The sequence below is a fragment of the Leptidea sinapis genome, chromosome 32 (genome assembly GCF_905404315.1).
Source record: "Leptidea sinapis chromosome 32, ilLepSina1.1, whole genome shotgun sequence".
NCBI classification, from domain to species: Eukaryota; Metazoa; Arthropoda; class Insecta; order Lepidoptera; family Pieridae; genus Leptidea; species Leptidea sinapis.
The window spans coordinates 885581-910384 of record NC_066296.1 but is presented as its reverse complement, the minus strand read 5'-3'; the positions used below and the strand labels follow the sequence as shown (position 1 = coordinate 910384).

Here is a 24804-nt window from a genome sequence, read left to right as displayed (position 1 = left end):
ATACGCTCATAAGAAATTAAATGTAATTAACTGTTAATTAATGATCTGTTAACAATTATGTTACTTTTAAGGTGCACATTTATCGATTAATAGTTGTTGTGAACAAACAATATTATGCTCAAAGCCTACCTACGAACTTGTAACACCTAATCTGTTTCGAAAAGATCAACCCTAGAGTTTCTTGCTCATTCTTCTCTAAGGAAATTTGCCATACGAAAGAGCTGTACAAAAAATAAGAAATGACATATTTCAAGTGTAATATGATTTACCTATGAAATTACAAAATATTTTTGATTTAATTTACCACAAAATTGCCTAACAGAATGTCAATCTTTAGAATTTAATTTCACTTCCATCAAAAATCACATATTCAAAATTTAGATATTTTAGCTGGAGTTTGAGCTATTAACAACTTTCTTTCTGTTTAAATAAGTATTGAAGAAAATAAAATATTAAAAGACTTACAAATTAGTCTTGATACTAACGAACAGCAATTCATATTATATGTTATTTATATATTCTCGATTGATTGTTTCTATATTCAAACATTGTTTGAATATAGAATCACTTAATGTCATGTTATAACATTTTATGCCTTTTTCTGATACAGACTCATTTCTCAATCAACAAAACCATACAGTTTCGTTTTTATTCGTGTTATAAATATTTTACAGCTTTCATGTGAGTGCCAATAATTCTGATTCAGTTACAAGACATTCTCATTTTTTGTAAAATAAATAAATGAAATGAATTAATTATAACAACAATAAATAAAAACAGATTATTGCAAACAGCTCAGCCAGATCTAGGTGTTTTCTTAACAAATTGGTTTAGCCGTTAACAAAAATATTAAAATAGCTTTTCTGGGGTAAGTTTAATCCAAATGGGGGGCGACAATGAAAATTTTGTATTATTAAATACTTAAATCATTATTATATCCACTTGCTCAGAATCTCTCAACCACAGGTTCTACTCGCGTGACCGCCACTGACTTCGATAGATTTAGTGCAACGTTTCACGACATTGTTGTAACACCGTCGTATAAGTCTTAATCGTATCGATCATTGTAACGATCTGGGCTCTCATTTCCTCCTCAGTTTCACATTTTTTTCGGAACACGTATACCTCGAGGTCGAGCGGCATGTGGTCGGGACACCGCGGCGGCCAAGCGACAGGACCACCTCTCCCGATCCATCGAGTACCGTACTCTCCTTGGAGATGCTCTCGAATGACGCACGAAAAAATTTGCGTGGACGTCGTATGAGCAAACTCAGGTGGCAACTCCAAACCGAGTGGAAGTGTCAAGTGCATAACTTTGTTCGTAATCCCTACGAGCTGCGGCGTAGTTACAGTTATACATCTTATTTACATCATCATCATCTAGTTTACATTCGAGTACAAGACGCACACTTATAAACTACGTACGGTACGAGGCGAGATGCTCCGCCTTTTTCGTTTGAGCCGCCGCTCTACGCCATTGGACCGAGTTCAGGGCGATGACCTTAGTTTACTGGTAGAATATACATTTCAGGGGTTCTCAAGATTTTTGAAACCATTTTATATGAAATGTTCTTTTTACTATTTAATTTATAATTTTAATCTTAGGGGTTTTGATTTTTTATTTCATTTCTAGTTGTATCTCCGCAATCTACTTCATATCCGTGTCAATTGTCGTATGGTTTTTTCAACACAGTGTATCAAAAATTGTAACGCTAACTACTATGTATCTATCAATCTAGCTTGAATCATGCACAAAACGCTTGCAAATGCCATTTGGTAGCCGGTGAAGATAAATATATAAATAATAACACGTAATAAACAACAAATTCCCTTTGATGTGGCAGAAGGCCCTAGTTTTCCCGACACCAAAATCTTGCAATCCGACGACTTTCAAGGATCTGAGGCCGGTGAGTATCCTTCCATGTTTGTCTAAAGTACTGGAGAAGATTGTGCACATTCAACTTATAGATTACCTTGAAAGTAATAAAATTTTGTCAAAGCTTCGATCAGGTTTTAGATGGCACAGGGGTACTGCTGCAGCTTTGTTGGATGTAGTAGATAATATATTATGTACGCAAGATCGTGGCATGGTTACAGTTTTGGTATTATTGGATTATTCACGGGCCTTCGATACTATAAATATCCCACTACTGCTAACAAAACTGTATTATTATGGTTTTAGTCAGAAAACAGTGCAATGGTTTACTAGTTACCATGGTAACTGTTGCAGTTACCAGGAACGATGGTAAAACGAGATACTCTCAATACAGATCTGTTAATAGAGGAATCCCACAGGGATCTATATTGGGACCAATACTATTCAATCTGTACACTGCGGATTTAATCAAAAACATTAAATATTGCAAATATCATCTGTACGCCGATGATGTTCAATTATATTATTCATTTAATCCCAATGAAACATCTGATGATTTATTATAAATACACAGCGATCTCAATCGCATATTTGAGTGGTCAGAACAAAAAAACTAAAAAAAAATGGAGCTTCAAACAGTTCAATTATCTATTAATGGCGTTTTTTCGGGCAGGGTGAAGGAAACAAGAAACTTAGGCATAATATTTGATATCTTCGGTTTGAGAAGCCCATTAATACAACCATTGCAAACTGTTTTTACCGCTTGAAACTTCTCTACCGTATAAGAAACTACATCAACACTCAATTACGTTTAAGACTTTGTGAAACACTAGTGCTTAGTAAGTTTAATTACGCTGATGTTATGTATGGGCCTCGACTTCTCAGTAGAACTAAAAAAGCAATACAACGTGTGCAAAATTAGTGTGCACGATTTTGATGGGACATTCCTCCTAGATCACATATTACTCCATATGTCATTAAAGCGAATGTCTTAAATATGGAGTACCGGAGACGGTTACACCTAGCTACTCTTCTCTTTAGAGGTGTGACGATCAAGACTCCAATATATCTATTTAATAAGCTGACTTAGATAGACAATTCTGTTTATAATACCAGGGCTACACAGGTCATGTTAAGCCTTCCAAAGCACTACACAGCGGTTTTAAGAGGTATAAGAAACTCGAAAACAGTATTTGAATTTAAACAACGCTACAAAAAACTTATATATATCGAATACAAGAACCAACCTTAGTCGCATATACACTGAACAATCCTTTAATATATATATATATATTTTTTTTCTGTTCTATCACATTCATTACATTAATAGTATTTTATGTATATGTATACAAAATTATTTTTATATTAAAGATGGCCGACAGGTAAGTGTTTTAATGTGTTTCATTTCTTTTTTAAATTTTATTGTTAACTGGCACTCCGACAGTTAACCAGGTTAGATGCTGAAAATCAGCGCTGTAGCCAGTGGTGGATTAACGCATAGGCCCGTGAGGCCCGGGCCTAGGGCGGCACGATTTGGGGGGCGGTAATATTTTCAGAACGCCGAAGTATTATTCCAAAAATTTATTTTTAAATTGGTTCTGTTTTTTTTAAATTTATTAAAAAATTTCTATGGACTATAACATAATTCTTTTTTTTTTACTTTTCAATTTGAGGTGCATTATTAATATTTTGATGGAATCAATTATGGTCTAATAAGTGTAAGAGTAATCTCATCAAAGATACAAAAGTGAAAAGTTATTTAGTAATTCTAAAAGAAGCTTATCAATTTGATTGTTTCTTTTTAATAACCTTATTCGATAAATTATATATATATATATATATAAAGCATTTGAAATAACTTATTGGTTTTTAATTTCCCGCTTTTTCTTTCAAAATCGAAGAATCTCAAAACAGAAATAGGGAAGTTATAGTTTTCACCTTGATTTTCAAAAATCTTGTTCTTTTCGTTTTTCAAATTCAAATATTTTAATTCAAAACAGGATGTGACATCACTTATTGAATGTCAAAAACTACCACCCATTCCAAAATGAATGCATCAGACCTGAGAAGAATGGGCAAACAAACTCAGCGGGCTTTTTTTTTTATCGAAAAAATATGTTTACAAAGTAATATTGTACAATTAAACTTATTATTTAATAGCCTGAGGGCGGTCACTCCATTCCCAATCTGTGCTATCATTAAGAAAGTCATTTATGTTATAGTAACCTTTACCACACAAACGTTTTTTACAATTCTTTTGAATAACGTAATACTTTTGTTTTGAACATTTTCTGGGATCATGTTGTAAAAGCATGTACATCGCCCCACAAAAGACTTACTAACTCGACTTAGCCGAGTAATAGGCATTATAAGTTTATGTCTGTCCCTGGTGTTAACATTATGGTTTGACATGACATGACAGCAAAAATTTTGTATTAATATCGGCAGCGTTGCCCCATAGCAATATACAACAGGACATAATACTATGGAAATAACTAAAGTATACTAGTCGCGCCGTATCTTTGTCAGTTAATTGTCTAATCTTATTAACCGCGTATGCAGCAGAACTAAGTGTTCGCCAATCCTTCAACATGGGTGCCCCATTGTAATTTGGAATCTAGAGTTATGCCTTATATATATGTATATTATGTGCCTTATATGTCTAGTTATGAGTTTAAATGTAAAAAATTGCACCGAATGCCGCTAAGCCGATCAAAATCGGACGAGCATTCAAAAGACACATCGCAATTTAAAATTTTATAAAATAATGTTTTCTTCGATCAAGGCTCAAGTTTATAATTATAATCCGAACCCAACGAGTTTGGAAAATCAAAATTTTAAGCTCGAAGAGCTCCAAAAACAGGAAAGTCCTTCTATTGAGCTTGAAGGGCCCAATAACTTTGAGGGATATTTTCGAGCGCTTTGATTCAAAATAAAGTGTTGCAACAAATTTCTAAAGAAGTGCAATTTGCTAAGTATTTTAGTGTGATTGTGGATTCTACGCCTGACATTGCACATGTTGATCAGCTTACGATAATTATTAGATATGTACGTGATAACGGTGAAATTGTTGAGAGATTTTTAGAATTTTTACCAAATAAGGCTAAAGATATTGAAGATGCTTTATTAAAATCTCTTGAAAACAGTGGTTTGGACATAATGAACTATCATGGTCAATCTTATGATAACGCAAGCAATATGTCAAGATTCAGGAGTGCAGTCAAGAATCAAAACGATTAATCCATTAGGAGAATATGTTCCTTGTTCTGTCCATTCATTAAATTTTGTAGGAACTTGTGCAGCTGAGTCTGTAACCGAAGCAGTTGACTTTTTTTATACTTGACAAGAGCTTTATAATTTTTTCACTATATCAACACACCATTGGGAAATCTTAGTGCAGCATACAAGTTGAAGACTTAAGAGTCTCTCACAAACTCGTTGGTCTGCTCGTCATGATGCATGTTATGCGTTACAAAAAGAGTGGCGTGGAATAATTAATGCACTGAAATTTATTGCTCAAAATCGTGATGAAAAACCAACTACGCGATCTGAATCTACAGGATTGCAGCGAAAATTACAGCATCTAGAAACGGCAATTTTGGTCATAGTTTGGAATGTTATATTAGATCGTTTTAATGCTGCAAAGTAAGAAGCTTCCAGAACCTCATGCGGATTTATCATCTGTTGCATAAATTTATGGTTCTTTGGCATTATTTCTTCAAGATATGAGGGACGAACATTACTCTGAATATGAAAAATTCAGATAGATGAGTCACGGGTGAATGAAACAATACCTTCATCTGGTCACGAAAATTTTCACACCAATGTGTATTACCGAATTTTAGATACTTTAAGCGTACAATTGGCCGGACGTAAAAGTTCTTATAAACTTTACGAAAAACTTTAATTGTTTTGATAATTTATCTGACATAGATACGATTGAATTGAAAAATCTTGCGAATTAATTAGTTAAAAGTATCCTAATGATTTGGAAGTGACATTAGAGAATGAATGAATTCATTTACAATATCAGCTCAAAGATAGCAAATACGGAAGATGTACGCTCCGCACAAGATATATGCAATGTATTGCATTCTCGAAATCTTCGAGGTGCTTATCCGAATGTAGACATTGCTCTGCGTATTTTTTTGAGTATTCCCGCTACCAATTGCTCAGGAGAAAGAGCTTTTTCCACCTTGAAAAGAGTTAAATCTTATTTACGCGCAAGTATGAGTTAAATCTTATATACTTAATGCTTTGGCATTGCTGTCTATTGAAGCTCAACTAGTTCAAGAAATTGATTACGTTGACATAGTTGATGCTTTTGCTCGGACAAAAGCCAGGAATAAAAAATAGAGCACTCTCTAATGCTTCGCATTATGAGTCGTGTAAAAAATAAAAGCTATATTTTAATAACAATTGTGAAACAAAATATATAGAATTTTGTTTATCAAAAAGGGCTGCATATCAGACAGGGCCTAGGGTGGCAATAAGCATAATTCGCCACTGGCTGTAGCCAGTATTCGTTTACAGCACAAGCTGAGCATCGGCCTTTTCTTTTGCCACACAGCATATTAAGTTAAGTTAGGATTAGGAATATATATTAAGTATTTAGTTATGTGTGTGGCACAGAATAAAAATTTCTTACTTTCTTTCTTCTTTCTAATATTTAATAACTTAAACTTGAAGCGACGCGATGTTTATTAAGCCGTGACGTCATTTATGTTTCAGTTAACGTTAACTTAAATATGATTATAATATGTGTACGTTAAATGTTTAATTTCATTGAATATCGTTTTAATCTCAATATTTATAACAAAACTGCGTTCACAATTTCTTTGAAACGTTTCATCACATATGTATGTGTATTTTCTTAATATATCATTTTGTTATTCTTTAATCCTTAATCATCACACCTGTTGATACTATCTAAGGCAAATAATTACAAAAACAACAATCTTATGAATAAAAAATAAAGTGTCGGTAGTTATTAAGGTAACCACACATTTACTAATTTCATATTTTTAAATTATCGTTAAAATACGCACTTAAGGCGCGTAAATTCAATAAACCGGTAATTAATTATCGATAACGTAATAACATAAAATTTCAAAACGCTGACCACGTTTCATGTTACTTTGTTTTTATTTTAAATATAAAAAGTGAGTTCTTAAGAATGTTTCGACGAAAACAATATATTCTTCTGTCATTTATAATAATGGCGGACTTTTATACTGCGACAAAGCAATCTATATATAATCCGGATTTGAAACAAACTAAAGAAAACAATGATCAAAAACAGAGGCCAGCGCTACATTTTATGTTTTATTGTTCCTATTTTTATTATTACTATTTTTATTATCCCTACTATTATCCCAATTACTATCCGTACTATTCATATTACCCTGCTTATTACCTGACTCACCTATGGGCAATAGGATAATTTTATATCAAATATATGTATGATTTCTGATAATATCTTTTATTTAGCATTTTCGTCTACTATTGATGAGAAAGGATAGTTTTGCTATTGAAATGTTGTAGGCGCTACAAGTGTATTTTGATAATTTACATTTCAACAAATATGGATATCAAAAAGTAAGTTTTGAATCAATAATAACGGTTTGAAGTGTTTTAAATATCCAGATATATTTGGTATTCAAAAGAAGAATGTATTGCTTGCATTCGATATGTTTACCGTCACAGAGTTTGACAAGTGGTAACTTGAATAGTGGGAGCAGTTCTATACAGTCTCATTTGATCTTTTTTTTTGGAGAGGACGAAAATGCATTTACGTATTGAAGACCCCGAAACGGGGCCCATATGTCAGGCTCGGGTGTAAACATCCCCTACCGACTAAAGACCTCCTCTGTGTTGATAGCCCTAAAGGCTTTTACAGCGAAGCCTGGCGGGGGCCTTGGAGGCCGAGCTCCTTTGATTGTTGTGTCTACTTAAAACAAATCAGATTAAATTAATTAAGACTGAACACTTTGAAGATTTCGACCGGCTTGGTGACGATCGACGTGTGTTTTTTGATGTTAAGAGCTGATTAGTTATTGGAATTGATCGGTAAAGCACTTTAAAAGTAATTCCAAAAAAGCAACGTATGAAAAAAAATCGTTGTTTTTTTGAGATTTATTAAAATGTACTTGTTGGAATCGGTCTAAATTGTATTCAAAAGTTGTAAGAGGTTTACATACATCCATACATACACACACACACACACATCACACTATAGTACTAGTAGCACTGTACACTAGTATTACAGAATTAGAAATAGAAAAAAAGTATAAGAATATAATCAATATGTAATATTAATGATAAAAAAATGTTTAATAGATGCGAAGTTTGTGGATCTTCGTTATAATCACCAAAGCCTCCTCGTATCATAGAGACTGGGGTCCAGTAATAGCCCCGTTTACCCCAGGTCTGGTACCAATCCAAAGCGAGTGCGAAGACCAGCCTGGAAGACCGTGCTTGGAAATACCATCAAGGGACATTTGTAAGAAGAAGTTATTGCAGCCTCCGAATCCCTGGTTACCGCTACCGTGGTGGTATCTTTATTGTAAGCTCCTGGTTGCACCGAGGCCAACTGTCCCTCAATCAACATACACGGTTCATCAGCATTATAAGGATACCTTGAACGAATTGAAAAGGTTTAAAGAGGTTTATAGATTAAATAATAATTAAGTAAAGTAATAAATTTGTTACTACATAATTACGTGTATCAAGTGATCACCTACATGTTTGTCACCTTGTGAGGCGAATGTTGATGTCAGTATAAGTCCTTCTAACACAAACTTACATGAGTACAATTTTACCAGTGGGAGGTTCCTTTGCACAGGATGTCGGTAGAATATGAGTACCACAATGGCGCCTATTTCTACCGTGAGGCAGTAATGTGTAAGCACTATAGTGTTTCGGTCTGAAGAGCGCCGTAGCTAATGTAATTACTGGGCAAATGAGACTTAACATATTATGTCGCATGTACGCAGTTGTAGTGCCGCTCAGAATTTTTGAGATTTTCAAGAATCTTGAGCGTTGATAGATGTCCACATTGTAATGGGCAGGGCGTATCAATTATCAACAGATGAACGTCCTGCTCGTCTTTTCTCTTATTGTCATAAAAAAATTCTGTTTAACTAGGTTTGATACATTATGCACTATATTTTAATCTTTAGGGTTGCTAGTACAAAGATCAGATCCGTTGCCTCTCAGTGAGGAGGAGCAGGTTTGATCCACACACACTGTGTGGACTCACCATTCAATACGATATACCAATATATTTTTAATTCTTCGACCTTATGTGTTCGTTTTTCGACGTTTCAATGGGAAGGAAAACATATTAGTAAACTCCGCACATCTCAAATCAAATCAAATCAAAATAGATGCCTATACATAGTAGACATTGAGTGGTGCAAAATAGCCTGTAAATACTTAGCTACTAAAATAAAAATAAAAAACAATATTCTTAAGATATTTTAGATGTTGACTGTACCACTGAAAATCAGACGTGAATGTTTATCAGTTGTTGTGTCTTAACTGCTATAGGTTCATTGCTTCTTTTATAAGCACCCCTTTGATTTACATACTTTTAGAAATGGTTACTTAAGTAACTCTATTATCATAAAGAGATACTCATAGAGCGATAAATAATATTTGACGAATATAAATGGCTTATTTATTTGAATACTTATCTTTCTATACGAAATAGTATTCTGAAAGATCTAAACAGTAGATAAACTCATCTCCAATTCGCTCCAGTTTCTACAAAGTAAAGCAAATACAAAAATAATGTGTTTGTATAAACTATGTACTATATCAGTATATATTGTTACTTTTTTTCATAACAAAATATGGTTACAAAGTGTTGTACTATTAATTTTATTATTTAATAGCCTGAGGGCGGTCGCTCCATTCCTAATCTGTGGAATCTTTAAAAAAGTCATTTAGTCAAACGTCTTTAAAAAATTCTTTTGAATATAGTAATACTTAATTCGTAATATTCAAAATAGGATTGTTAAATCACTCATTGAGTGTAAGAATAGTGTCAATGTTTACCACTCACCCGAAACCGATATCTACCACCTGACGAGGACGGGCGCAAGTAACTCAGCGGGCCTCTTCTTTTAAATAAAATTTAATAATTAAATAGGAATACATACTCCGTGAGGGTGGAGGGTGGTGGTCATCTTCCCCCACGGTGACCAGTCGGATTGGGGTGCTGATTCCTTTTTTGGTAGTCTGTTTGCTTGGTATTATGTTCTTATTGCGGATGCCAATGCCGTTTAGTTTTTTGATTCTGAACAAGACAAACATCGTGATCGAGTTACGTAATCGAAAATGTTGTTCGTGTTTGTTTTCTTAATAGCGGGTCTGTTGGTGGTCGTTTTTTCGTTAGGTGACTCTTTTGGATCTCTTTTCCTTTTGATAAGGTTGGTTTCTTTTGGATCTTTTGTTATCAGTTTATCTTTCACTAAGTAGGCAATCTTGCCTCTCTCCCTCTCTTGTAATAGTTGGGGCATGAGTTCCTTCCTTTTAAGTAATACTTCTTTGGAGAAATCTTCCATTCCATCAGGTAAACGATGCACTGGTAGACCAAAGCAGAGATGGGCAGATGACATCGTGCAGTCGGTGGGGAGAAACTGGATCGATCAGGCCAAGGATAGGGAAAAATGGAAAAAGTTGGGGGAGGCCTATACCCAAAATGGGGTCCATAACCAAAGTTATATAGAATAAATAATTAAACTGGTCACTCTAAATAAAATTAACACTAGATTTTAAGAACATTAAATTACTAATAACTATATTATGGGTTATGGAATAAATGGCTTATTATATTATTATATTATACATACTCCGTGAAAGTTATACCTGTCTACCTATTATCGTTTATGTTATACGGCACTTTGACAGACAGAGGGACAGACTCATAATTAAAGGGTGACTGATTCGACTGAACTCTTAAAACCACCGCATCTCATTTAGTTTTTCACTTACCCGTTATGAAAATGGCGATCCCGTTTACTATTACACCTTACAAACTAATTTGTTATGCAAACATATTAACATTAACAAAGCTATTGTAAAATATTCGTTAAGATTTTGACGACCCCTATAGCTCAGTGGTTAGTGACCCTGCATACTGAGCTAGAGTTCCCGGGTTCGAATCCCGGTAGGTGCAATCATTTATGATTATTATTATATTATAATATTCATATTCATTGTTTAAGTAAGTATATTGTATTAAATATATCGTTGTCTTGCACCCATAGTACAGGCTATGCCTAGTTTGGGGCAGGATAATTTGTGTAAGAGTGTGTCAATATTATTATTATATTCATTTTAAATAGTGAAATTTCATTAAAGTATAGTTAGTTATATCCAATTGTAATGAAATAACAACATATAGACAATGCAAATTCAATATACATAGTTGTTACTATATTATGAAGTAATTACAGTGAATAAAGCGTAAGGTCTTTCATTACTCTTTCTTTCTTGTTTCTTATTATATTCTTTTACCAAATTCAACCCCCGAAAAGCTTTAAATGAGAATAATTTAAGTCCAAAAAACATGTCATGGCGTCGTTGCAAAATTGTCGTCATTACAAAATTTGAAGGCTGTTTAAAGTCTTTTGTGTTCTTATCAAAATTTTAATCGTAATTTCAAAAGATTTGCATTCAAACATTGTCGTTTTACCATTGCGTTAATTAAGTACTAGTTGCAAATAAATTATGAGAAAAAGCAACTAATTAACCTCTTTGCTCTTGAAATGTTTCTATAACAAAAGATTTTTAAATATAAACAGAACAATAGTAGTGTCTTGTACTTCGCTGTGGCGAGCATTCACAATAGTTAATATTTAATCTTTTGATATCTCAATTTCAAGCAAATGTTGATAAGGTATCTATTTTCCTGATTTTAATGTAAATATATAAGTAAGTATGTCTAATTCATAAATCTTACGATACAACTATGTACTTCCCTTAGGTTACTTATACGACTAGATAGACTACAACAGCCGTGAAAACGTCGATAAAATCAGTTTTAGAGTTAGCCTCTATTTTGAGCAATGCACGCACACTAACACAAAGTGTCATACAAATCGCGAGTGTAACAAACTAAAGTAATAAACCTGGCCTGTTTTCATCGGTTGTCTAGCAGCAAGAGGCGCTATCTAGACGTACGAGTATCTAAGAAGTTTTAGTTTTTTAATACGTAATATATTTACAGTTTTTACAGAGAGATTGGGAATGGAGCAACCGCCTTCAGGCTATTTAAGTTTTATTGTAATGAAACTTTATTAAATAAAGAAGAAGCTCGCTCAGTTTATTTCGCCCATTCTTCTCAGACTTGAGGTTTTAATTCTTGAATGAGCAGAATGCATGATGAGTCTTTAATTAGGCATTTTCATTTTTATCTTATATGATTTTTGTTATATCATATATATTATGTTTGTCTTGTCCTCTTCCAATTTCTGGTATCCTTTTGTCCTTATCTGCCCTCAAATAAAAAAATATTACATAGGTAATATTATTTTAATATAAGCTATAGAGCTTAAATTTCGTTTTTCCTAAATGTAGGCATCAATTTTGAAATCCAGTAAAATCCTAAGATGAGTTGCTATAAAAGAATAAAGAAGTGAACTTCAGTAGAACAAAATATTTTGCTTAAGAATATTTTCAGCGGTGACGCTATCGTTAAGAATAATTACTTTGCAACAAACTTTACAAGATTAAAATGTGATTAAAAAAAGCGTTTAATAGCTGTTTATTAAACGGCTATTAGTTGTGGTCATAATATTTTTATTGTGAATTATACTGGAGAGATTTTCATAATGAAACAACAGGTTAGTAAATTTTCTGAAACATAACAACATTTATAGAGTCATAACATTGATATTATTTAAACACGACTCATATATTGGACGCAGCACCTTACAAACGAATTTGTTATGTATATTACAGCCATTGTAAAATACTCTATTTAATTGAAAAAGAGTGGCCATTGAGTTTCTTGTATGTTCTTCTCACGAGCTCAACGTTTACTGAACATAATATGGTAGAGTAAGTAATTTAAAAGAAATATTTATAGTGACGATTCAAAAGTGCTCAGTTGAAGCCTAATTGAATAAAGTTAATTTGACTTTGATAACCTGGGAATCGTATTCAGAGGTTACGGGATACTAAATAATTATACGCGTGTTAAGAGTATGTATTCAAAATATAATGGTCATCTCACATTATTTCCAATATGTGAACAACTCAGAATGAGACATCTCAACCTAATTTTGACTTCAAAATTATGCTATTTATCAGTCTTACGGTATAATACATCACGATATGGTCTAATTTTTTGTGACATTTTTAATAATATGAAAAATCATATAAATTTAAAAACAGACCTGTGATAGGATCACTTGATCATATAAAGTTGTTAAATACATGCTGTTTACTTATTATATTATGAATTATTATTTATTATTTATCTATACTAATATTATAAAGCTGCAGTGTTTGTTTGTTTGTTTGTTTGTTTGAACGCGCTAATCTCTGGTACTACTGGTCCGATTTGAATGATTCTTTCAGTGTTGGGTAGTCCATTTATCGAGGAAGGCTATAGGTTATATTTTTTTTTCAAAATTAGGGATCCGTAATAAAATTGCTATTTTGTAACACAAGGTGTAAAATCGAAAACCTATTTTTGCGTGCGCTGCAAAAACTATTGAAAATAGAACAAAATGATGTACAGGCTATAATATAGGCAATATTTTATTACTTATAAAACTATCGCGTGAATTATACTTTATATGGCAAAACAACGTTTGCCGGGTCAACTAGTTTATAATATTTTTTCGAAGGCACTTAACAATAATCTAGCTTATTAATAATATCTTTGACAAAAATTACAAGTCTCACCAATCTATACTCGAAAAAATTAATTATACTCGAAAGATACACATGTGTATGTATGTATTTTAGTTTCGAACTCTGCAACTATGATTTTAAAAATACTTTCACCAGTAAATTTGTTTATTACCACTGAGTAACTTAGGCTGACATAGTATTAGTTATTTAAAAGGATCCCTAAGTAAATAGCAAAAGCAATTTTACGAAAAAAAGTGACTGCCTATGGCAGTGATGCACAGAAATAAAATACTAAGCGGTCGCGTTGCGATCGTCACATTGAGATATAAGATGTTAAGGTTGCACTAGACGGTCATTCTGCCATACAAATTTAGCATGAAGGTTATTGATTGACGGTGTACGTTTAAAATGATATGTGATAAAGTAAAAGTTGCAAGTTATAGGTTATAATTATATTGAAACTTCCATATTACAACAGTAATTTTAACGCATATTTGGACAAGAAAAAGCTTATGGAGTTTGGAAATGGAAAAAACTGTCATTAATACAGATTAGTTACTTAAAAATTAAAATAATTTTATATTGAACAGGTACATTCAGTAGTTTTTTCAAAACATCCAAACGCCCAATGGCTGTCTATACATCTATACATTAATTTCATTCATTCAGTGTTATTCAATTTGATTAAGAACTGTGCAAGTGTTGTAAACTGTGTAAAGAAATATCCCATTGGTGAAAATGTAATACAGAAAGAAAGTAGCCAATATTTTATTTGATAAACTTTGCTGATAAAAATTTCAAGGAGTAAATATTTTAGTTGTTAAACGATCACATTAATGACTGAGCCAGCTAGTGAATAAAATTATAATGAATTATCATTCTTTGTTGTAACTAGTTCAAGGGATTCAAACGATACCGACTTTTTATTACGTACAACCTCATTAAAAAATTTGTGTGGTTTTATGAAACCACGGTAAAAGTGAAACTTTTTTCACATTATAGACAAAATAGCGTGGAGCACTGGCACAAATGAATAATAGTCTATAAACTACACGGTCAGCTGCTGCGAACTATACGCACCGCCCGACCGTCACGCGACATGCAACGTTTGATGTAATAAAAGTTTCGCTTTAAAAAACTGCGGAACTTCGAGCGTGCCGAAGTGAAGTGTAGTGTAGAAGTGAAAACTTCAACATTTACGTATGCATTTATTAAGTTGTCAGGAATTTTTTTACCAGTGGGATGCTCCTTTGCAAATGCCGGCTAGGGTACCACAATGGCGCCTTTTTCTGCCGTGAAGCACTAATGTGTAAGCATTACTGTGTTTCGGTCCGAAGGGCGCCGTAGCTAGTGATATTACTGGGCAAATGAGACTTAACATCTTATGTATCAAGGTGACGAGCGCAGTTGTAGTGCCGCTCAGAATTTTTGGGTTTTTCATTAATCCTGAGCGGCGCTGCATTGTAATGGGTAGGGCGTATCAATTACCATAATCTGAACATCCTGCTCGTCTCGCCTCTTATTATTATAAAAAAATATGTCTTGTTGTGTAAGACATACTGTCCCATCTTTATAATAGCAACATGCATGTCTATCTTTGTACGTACATACAGAGTGGTTTTTTCCTTCTCTTCTTCTTCTTAATGTTGCCATAAAGTTTATAGTAATTTAAGTGTATATCATTTACAGGCAATTGTATACCTATCTATCATATCCTTGGCATCTTGTTCTTGGTATCCCGCAACAAAACAGCTACCTAAGAATAACTCACCATTATTTATAAGAAATGAAATCACTAAGAACTCTAAAATACCAAACAAAGAGTTCTGTGACTTTATGCAGATGAATGGTGCGGGAACATACCTGGTGCTGCCGTGGTGGAAGGAATACTGTCAGTTATCTGATGATGACGATGTCCATCTGTTTGAGATATTCTACAAGCCAATGTACAGTGCAATTGTTGATCAGATACAGTCGTTTAGGAAACGTGGGATCTTCGAACCTGGTATGATACAGAAGGAAGCAGATTATTACAAAATATAAATGTTTGACAATTACAAAGTGTTTTTGTTAAATTATGTCTCCATTAACAACTTAAAGAACTTTAAGAATGTACAAAATTAATTTTCAACGCTTAACTTAACTTAAAATTTGATCACTTGGATAATATTTTATTCGTGTTGATCTACTCTCCTCTAGCTGTTGTCATAGGCCAGGTTTATTACTTGAGTGTACAAGATTACTTAGCTTTAGCTTTAGTTTCGGGTTACACTCGCGATACGTCAGTCAATTTATTTAAGTGTGCGTGGGTTGCTGAAAATAGAGGCTAACAGTTCACTGCTATTTTTTTCGAAGCTTTCACAGCTTTTGAGTCTCAGAATCTTTATGTATAAATTATCTAAGTTTGAACAGTCAAATTATTTACACAAAGCAAATGACTCAGGTCAAATTAAAGTTCAAGAATTAATTGAGTTGGTGAGTTGAGTTTTTGTTAATCTAGCAGTTTTAATATATTATAATGTTTCATGTGTTTGTGTCATTCTAAATAGATTTTGCTAAGATCATTTATACGTGTAGAAGGAGTGGTAGGCTCCTTTGTACAGGATGCCGGCTAGATTATGGGTACCACAACGGCGCCTATTTCTGCTGTGAAGCAGAAATGTGTAAGCATTTGTGTTTCGGTCTGAAGGGCGCCGTAGGTAGTGAAATTACTGGGAAAATGAGACTAATCATCTTGTCTCAAGGTGACGAGCGCAGTTGTAGTGCCGCTCAGAATTTTTGGGGTTTCAAGAATCCTGACCGGCACTGCATTTTACTGGGCAGGTCGTATCAATTACCATCAGCTGAAAGTCCTGCTCGTCTTGTCCCTTATTTTCATTAAAAAAAAAGAGTATCTCGCTGTTAGACAACCGATAAAAAAGGGCAGGAATATTAACTAAACTAATATTATATTAGTGTGCGTGAAAGCTTCGTCTTACACTCACGATGATGATGTATGACACTTTGTGTTAGTGTGCGTCCCTCCCATATATAAAAAACACCTTCAATATGATCGAAACTGTATCTTAGATTTCGATGAGAATATGATAAATAAATGAGCCTGTAAGTTACGTCATAAGTAAGCTATACCACCGTCCATGCTATATTAATGCATGACTTAAAATTAAAATGACGTTCAGCATTCAAGAGATCAAGTACGGTAGTAATCGGTACAGGTTGGCTACGAAGAAACTGGATGTCATCAATAGAACGAGGTGGTACTCCACTCACGTTCTCATACACGATGTCTACAAAGTACAAAAAGCCACACATGTAGTATACATAGTTATAGAATGCTCACAGAATATCTTTATTTATTTACGGTGTGTGTGTGTGTGTGATGATGCAGCTACTGTTCTCAATAATTTTTGTTCTGTGTTAATTTACATTTACTTTTTTGACTTACTCGTGTAAGGCATTGACTATTTGATGTTTGAGTATGTTTGTTGCATCATTTTACATATTATATAGCTGACCCAGCAAACGTTGTATTGCCGATATTAAAATCGCGATACAAAAGTAACTGTTGATCGTAGATGGGTGAAAATTTGAAGTTGTATGTATTTTGGCTGACTCATAATCAAACAAATTTGAAAAAAATGTCAAAAAAATTAAAAAAAAAAATTTCGTGTGGATCACCCATTTAGGGGGATGAAAAATAGATGTTGGCCGATTCTCAGACCTACTCAATATGCTCACAAAATTTCATGAGAATCGGTCAAGCCGTTTCGGAGGAGTACGGGAACGAACATTGTGACACGAGAATTTTATATATATAAGATTGTAATTAAAATGATATGTAAGACGATGAAAATGTTAATCTTGATTTAAGAGAGTGGCAATGAGTTTTTTTGCTACTTCTTCTCATAAGCCTTTACGAAGTAGCAGTAGATTCAATAAGAAAAAATTTTTTTTTGACATTCATAAGTGTTTTGATTTGATTTGATTACTCCGTAATTCGACAAGGGTTTCGCCTCGACACGAGGCATCCTCAGGAGATGTTGATTCGCCCGACTCTTGAACTTTGAAGTTTGAATAATTATGAATATCCAAAAAATTAACGCTTAATTCAATAAAAAAATTATAAATTGTCTTATCTAATATTTCTACTGTAAATACAAGTGTTTGAAAACACAGAATCTCCGAATATTTTTTTTTATTAAATTGATGTTTGAGTTCTAAGTCCAGTTTTATCAGACTAATCGAAACACTTGAGAAGTTGTTTTCCAAACAATCTTTTGTTAAACCCCTGCTGTTATACGTTTTAGTTTTACGAGGTAATGTGTCCTGCAATGCGGTTGTTAGTTATTGTGAGTATTATCATATTGTTATTGTCGTAGATTTAGTTTTATGTGCAATCTTGATGACTTTATGATTTCCTGCATAGAATAAGCTGGAAAAAAGATACGAAGAATTTCTAAAATTAAAAGATTTGTTTTAAAAGAGTGCAACTTATTGAGTTCCTGTTTATTCATTGTTAATTAATAAAAATGGTATTCCTTTGTTACTTGAAAGTTGTTCGTCTAAAATAGTTTTACCCCGTTGTTGTAAGATGAGTCGCAGTCGTATTATTATTGTCCTTCTTATCTATCTTTACAGATAAAAGTTTTGTGTCGCGTTGTTTGTCCGCGATGAACTCCTAAACTACTGAACCAATTTTAATCATATTTTGCGCACCGTGAAGTTTGATCCAACTTAAGAGATAGGACAGTTTTTATCTCGATTGGTGAAGCAAAATACTTTCAAATTTAAATTTTTTATTTCTATATGAATATGAGAAAAACATTTAACACACATTTTGACATTTCTGCTGTGACATTATTTCATTACAAGAACAGGGAAAAATAAAATAATTATTGCAATTGTTTAGTTGAAGCGAAGCGCACCGGTCACCAGCTATTTAAATATAAATTCTTCTATTAAGTCTTTTAGTCATATAGTACCTATATATTATTAAAGAAAACAATTTGGTATCTATTAATTCATTATCTTACAGTATTTAATAGAGCAAATGTGTATATATCACAGTAAAATGTTTATAGATATGATATAGTTATATCCATATCGATATATACAGCGTGATATGGTTCTGGTGGTGATATTATGAAGAAGATATATAGCGGTGGCGTAATTGGTTGAACCGTTGACTCTCATCACAGACCCCACGGTACATTTCGTTCCTTGTTCGCCACGTATTCATAATGAGTTTAAAGGCTAAATGTGTTCTGAATATAATGTCAATTTATTTGGATACTAATCCATTTATCGTCGAGACGAACGGCACATTTGTGAAAGTCCAGCTTAACAGGACTATTAATTATATTATATAACATTATTAACCAAAAACTGTTTTTTTTTCTTTTCAACTCCACTTTTCCTAAGGCGTAATAGATAGTATAACGTATATATTTTAACATATATATGTGTCATGTACGACCTAAATAAATATATTTCTTTGACACTTTGTTGTGATTTAAATTAATATCAAGTTTTATTAAAAACAGATATATTTTACCAACATTACAACTGTACAATTTGCAAGAAACCGGCTGCTGGTTTTAGCATTTCCAAGTCGATTCGTCTAGGAGGCATTAAAGCTAAGAGCGATCCCATATCACAAAGACTGCATATCTTCAAGTCTCTCTTAATGTAAAAAAAATTAATAGATCACCACTAATACCTAACAAACATTTGTTCCGTAGAAGACAGTAATATACTTAACAGCATTAATGTTACAGATGATAATACTCCAAACATCCGAGATAATGTGTAAACGAAAATACCGAAGCTCATCATCAGAAGAGAGTATTGAAAACGTGCTTTACTACCAGGACTGTAAACACAAACGTGAACAACCAGAGCCAGAGAAACTGCGCGCCAGTGAAGCTCCACCACCAAAACCTCAGGAATGTAAAATGTCTTGCAGAATGTGCTGCGGAGAAGAGTGCCAACAAACATTCGTCGGAAAGACTGCGCCGAACAAATTCCAACAGGCTGCCTTCCTCCCGAAACCACCATCTATCAAACCAAAAACACCCCCAAGGCTTCCAGTAAAATCAGAGGATACGACTAATAACTTTGATATACAACATGCTTTTCTTGGTCGCAGAGATTTGAGCCTTACTAAAGAAAATATAAAGAATCTTATATCTCAGGATGCTGATATTCGGAAAATTTTGAGAGACCTTGTCAGGGTGACTATGCAGAAAGCAGATTTAATGCAGATGTTGAGCGCAAGACGGAACATTGAAAAAGAGAAGTCTGTGAATGATGATAACGATTTGTGAATTGGACCAATTGTGACTTATACACCTTCCACACCTACATTTATAAAGTGCTGTTTATTTATTCTTTATTTCTCATCAGGTGGTCTGCGAAAACTACTGGTTTTTAAATATACTTATGATTTAGAATAGAAGTAAACATTTAAGTAGGCCTTTTGCGCAATGTTTTTCACTATTTTAATGAAAGTATCTATTCCATAATGAGATCTCATAATAATGGTGACGTGAAAAATAAAATGTATATTATATATTATTCTACAGTCTTTAGTACCTGCTAAATTAGCTTTTAGAATAATTAGCAGTTCAATTAAAAAATAGGGTTCAATCTGAATATTTTAAATATTATTACAGTAAAAGTTCTTGCTACAATTATCATGAATTATTCTCAAAATGCTGATGATGTCCTCAGAGATACGAAATATTAACAATATAATGCAAATTTGTGGAAAATTCAGCGAATAATTTCGCTGAAAAGTAAAAGCACGGTAACAAACTTTACAATTCAGTTACAAATTATTGTACGTAGTTGTAAAAATATTGAAGTTGGACTAACTCAATCATCTCTTTTTATATACGTAATATCATAGGACTGTTTGTGAATATAGATATAAAAGCGAAACTTCCGAATCAGGTAATATATGGTTTCAATTTATTAATCACGTCAAAATGATTCTTAGAAATTTATTTATTATCAGATCAAATGCGAGATTCTTTATAAATTTTTCTCAAAATGAATCACTTTTCACGTGCAGGTGGCAGACCAATTACTTAAAAATACAACTTAGTATATTTTATTTGAGGGATGGCATTATGCACACCGTAGTAGCACATTTTACTAACTTTTTATTATAGAACTAAAATATTTATGTAAAGAAAGATTTGGTAATCGTTTTCACAGACAAGGTTCTTTCCCTGTTCCAACGATTGGGGTTTAAAGTCACGCTACTCTTGTCTACGTTGTTGTTCTTAGTTTATTGAACTATTTATTATTTTTTAATGCATACGTAGAACATTCTATGAAATTGAGAATGCAAATATTGCCGGTTATATGTTAATTCACCCGGTACTAAAACCGACTGCATTGAAATATTAAGATCTTTATTATGTAAGTTGAATAATAGAAGTTAATAACGTATCTATATAAAGTATTATCACATCTTTGTATAGCTATTTCCATAATTCTCTTTTTTTTTATAATAGACATACAATTAAGTCATTATTAATAATATAATAATAAAATAAAAAAATTAGTGACACTCCTAATGTCAATACTAGAAATAGGGATAGGCTTGCTGTTCATGTAAGTCGACTTCAAAAAGTCACAAATTCATTCAGAGGTGTGTGTATACGTTTTTGTAATAAGGTCCCTATTGACATTCAGAACTTACCTTTAAATTAATATAAATCAGTGCTAAAAAAAAGTAGTATACAAAAGGGTACTATAAAATGTCTGAATATCTGGATCTAAATAACCCTTGGGACTGAGCTGCTGGGCTGTTACATGTCTGTCTTAGTTTGATAAATGTCATTATAGTTATATAATTTAAATATTAATATTGTTTCTGTTTTTTTAATAAATTTTAATAAGAATAATAATAATAATTATGAGTTATGGAATTTGAAACACAATTGTAAGTAGAGGCATTTAGTGAGTATTGCATAATATGTAGATGAACTTGAATTGTTTTGTTATTCGGTAGATTTCTCGTGACAGGTATCGTCATGCTCGCTTAAACGCCTCTGCTTGTGAGGGATAATATGGTCGAGGGAGGCGATGGTTGGTCCATGCGTCATGCTCGTGAACGGGTGCTACTCGTGGTGGCTGGATGATCTTATTACCGGGAGGTCTGCGTGATGTGTTTTTTATTACTATTATTTCCTTTAAAGTCATTATATATTTTATTTTATGAAATGCTCACATAATGCCTCTATTTATTTACGGTATGTGTGGATTGATGCATCTACTATACTCAATAACTCTTGTGTTTATAAGTATTAATTTACTTTTTTTTTCTTTTTTTGACTTACTCGTGTAAGCCTTTCAGTTTTTGACATTTGAGTATTTTTGTTGCGTCACTTTGCATATATTGTAATTGAAATGATTTGTAAAACAATAAAATGTAAATCTTGACTTAAAAGAGTGGCAATGAGTTTCTTGCTACTTCTTCTCATTAGCTCAACCCTTAACGAAGTAACGGTAAATTCAATAAGAAACAATAAACAAATTATTGAAAGACCAAACAGTTTTGGTAGTTTGCATCGCCGTTTCTCACAAATTTTGTTACACAGCTATTTTATTTGTTCTGCATTTAAAGAACCAGTAACATTAGCGCTATGGTCGAGATATTGAATTATGATCACCCTCATACTATCCCAGAAAAGAGAGCCCATGATCTTTCTAGTCAAACGACTTGTCTTAAATTTCTTAGAGGTTAAAGAGAATGGTCTCTTCCACGTAGTAGTTTTGAGTCTGTATTATAATGTTTAAGTTTCATCAATCACTTTATTCACGTTTCATGTATTATTATAAGCTAAGAAATATTTAGGAGCCTGATGTAGCAGTTCCAAAGAGGCTCGAGAAATGTTCATTCCCAGTTGAACTCCTCAGAAGATGAGCGCGCGGTAACGTTTTTCATTCCTAATAAAATGCTGTGCCCACTACCAAAATCTTTGTTTTTTCGGTTATAAAAAGTACTGTGACACGATGATCTGCTAATACAATTTTTCAAATTTTTTCACCATTTGTTTAGCCACTACCATTATTTGTTGACCCATCTCGGGTCACCCCTGGTGGATATTGTTCCACGTTTAAATTTAGAACACTAACGCGCAACTGTATTATTATTATATTTGAACCTTAAGTAACCTGTAAATCTTGATCAAATTAACAACCGCACGCAATTCAATATTATCCAGTTTTGAAAACACGCTCAACAAACTAGCAAACAAAAGACTTTTAATTCCAAAAAAAAAAAAATCCACACCAGCACGTTAAAAATAAACATAATCCGTGCCATCATTATTCTGTATTTATATCGTTCCTGCACAGTGCGGATTTCTACAAACTTTCTTCGACGTACAACCAAACAACCTAATGAACTTCTTTTCGTGATATTACCAGGACGATATGAAATGACATATCTTAAAAGGGCTCTCCTGTAACTTTAGTGTTGCAAGAGTTTGAAGAAGAATGAGAGCATGGTCAAGGATGATGGTGATGATTAGGTATCAGGTGAGCTGCATTCTCGTTAGTCCTCGCGTTCTATAAACAAATAAAAGTGCTGTCGAGAAACGTATCTTTGAGTGGACACGTTGGTCCGTGTAACAAATGTTCTGCTTTACAGAATAATAGTTCTTTGTGAAGTGACAAACGATGCGAGACGACAAAAACTATTTTATCACAAATTGTTGTGTGAAAATCTGTTGGAGTGCACGGGACTTGAAAATAATTATGTTGAAAAATATATAAAGGCTTTCAACACAATTACTGCAGCGATTTAACTGAGGTCAAAAAGGAATCGATTTTGTGAAAATTAATGACTTTTAATACATATGTTAAAAGTTAATAATGATCGGCTTAGTAGTTAAAACATTAAGGCGTAACAAACTAAAAACTTAGTCACTTAGTCAAGTTGTGAGAAGTATTCAGGAAAGTTTTTAGTACAGATAATGTCAAGACTTGGGCTGCCATTTTGTGTTCAAGTTCATCCCTGTTTGGATTATGTTCGAAAAAACAAGAAAGAGTTTTTGTTTCCGTATTTTTTTACATTTGAATATAATGTCTATTATAGTTTGTTTTCCAGCTCAATTCCATTAAAGTTTTGTTGTGGACATAAAAGTATTAACTAGTTTAAAAATGAAGATGTTAAAAAAATGTATCGTCTGTCAAATGATGAAATTGTGTGGATCAATGTAAGTGGGTTGTTTTATATCTTTGCTAATATTAAGATTCTAAACAATATTTAGATACCTACCAAATAACCTTGTGACAATACGTGTTGACGAGGATAAAATTTCAGTTATTTAGACCGAAAGTAGAAAACATTCACAAACAGATTTTTCAGGCTTTTTCAATGATACGGCAGACTTCGGTAGAATATATATACTTCATCAAATGTAGCGAAGATGATATGCTCAGGTAGCTTTTGGCCATTTACAAAAGTTTATTGAAATAGGTCTCTTTTGTGTAAAAGTATTTTGTCAGACGTATAAATAAGGATCCCAAGTCTTCGTTCACTTCTTCATCTCAGGAGTTCACCAGGGAAATATAATGTTTTAGTATCTTTATAATTTTCGTATGTATACGTGTTCTTACAATGAGTATTATAAAATAACTTGTAGCCATTACAACAATACAGTAACAACTTTACCTTCATAGAAGAGCATCCGCACGCACACATACACATGGTATACACGGCCGCTAAACAATCTTGGGGAGACAAAACTATTGAGTGCTACGCCGCGTCGTTCACCGCTGATACTGATTGCCGTGCGAGGTAAATTATCTGCGCCGCGTCGTCATTATTTTTGTATGTACCAACCCTAACGCTCCAGCCAGGCGAAGGTAAAAATTTCATAGAGGTCGCTGAGTTACGCTACTGTTCTATTACGTGTATTGAGCACGTGCATTACGATTCTTAAGCTTGAAGTTAATAACATACTTTATTCACTTATATCTCTAAGTCCCGACTTACATGATTGTCTAACTTGTGCTGCAACTAATATACATGAAAA

At 33.2% G+C, this 24804-nt stretch overlaps 1 protein-coding gene and 1 long non-coding RNA gene across 3 annotated transcripts; both read left to right on the top strand.

The window, feature by feature from the left end:
• The first annotated feature begins 557 nt into the window (after positions 1–557).
• On the top strand, positions 558–12204 carry LOC126974364 (uncharacterized). 2 transcript variants are annotated; one of them, XR_007731511.1, is made up of 4 exons: positions 558–681; positions 1634–1907; positions 8216–8532; positions 12114–12204. It is a non-coding gene; the product is annotated as an uncharacterized LOC126974364 (long non-coding RNA). The 2 variants fall into 2 exon arrangements; XR_007731510.1 differs by lacking the exon at positions 558–681 and adding an exon at positions 688–868.
• Positions 12205–18039: 5835 nt separating this feature from the next.
• On the top strand, positions 18040–22942 carry LOC126974360 (uncharacterized). Its single transcript, XM_050821824.1, has 2 exons — positions 18040–18096; positions 19525–22942. The coding sequence occupies exons 1-2, from the start codon at positions 18067–18069 to the stop codon at positions 20071–20073; spliced, it is 579 nt and encodes a 192-aa protein (XP_050677781.1). The 5' UTR covers positions 18040–18066; the 3' UTR covers positions 20074–22942.
• Positions 22943–24804: the final 1862 nt, after the last annotated feature.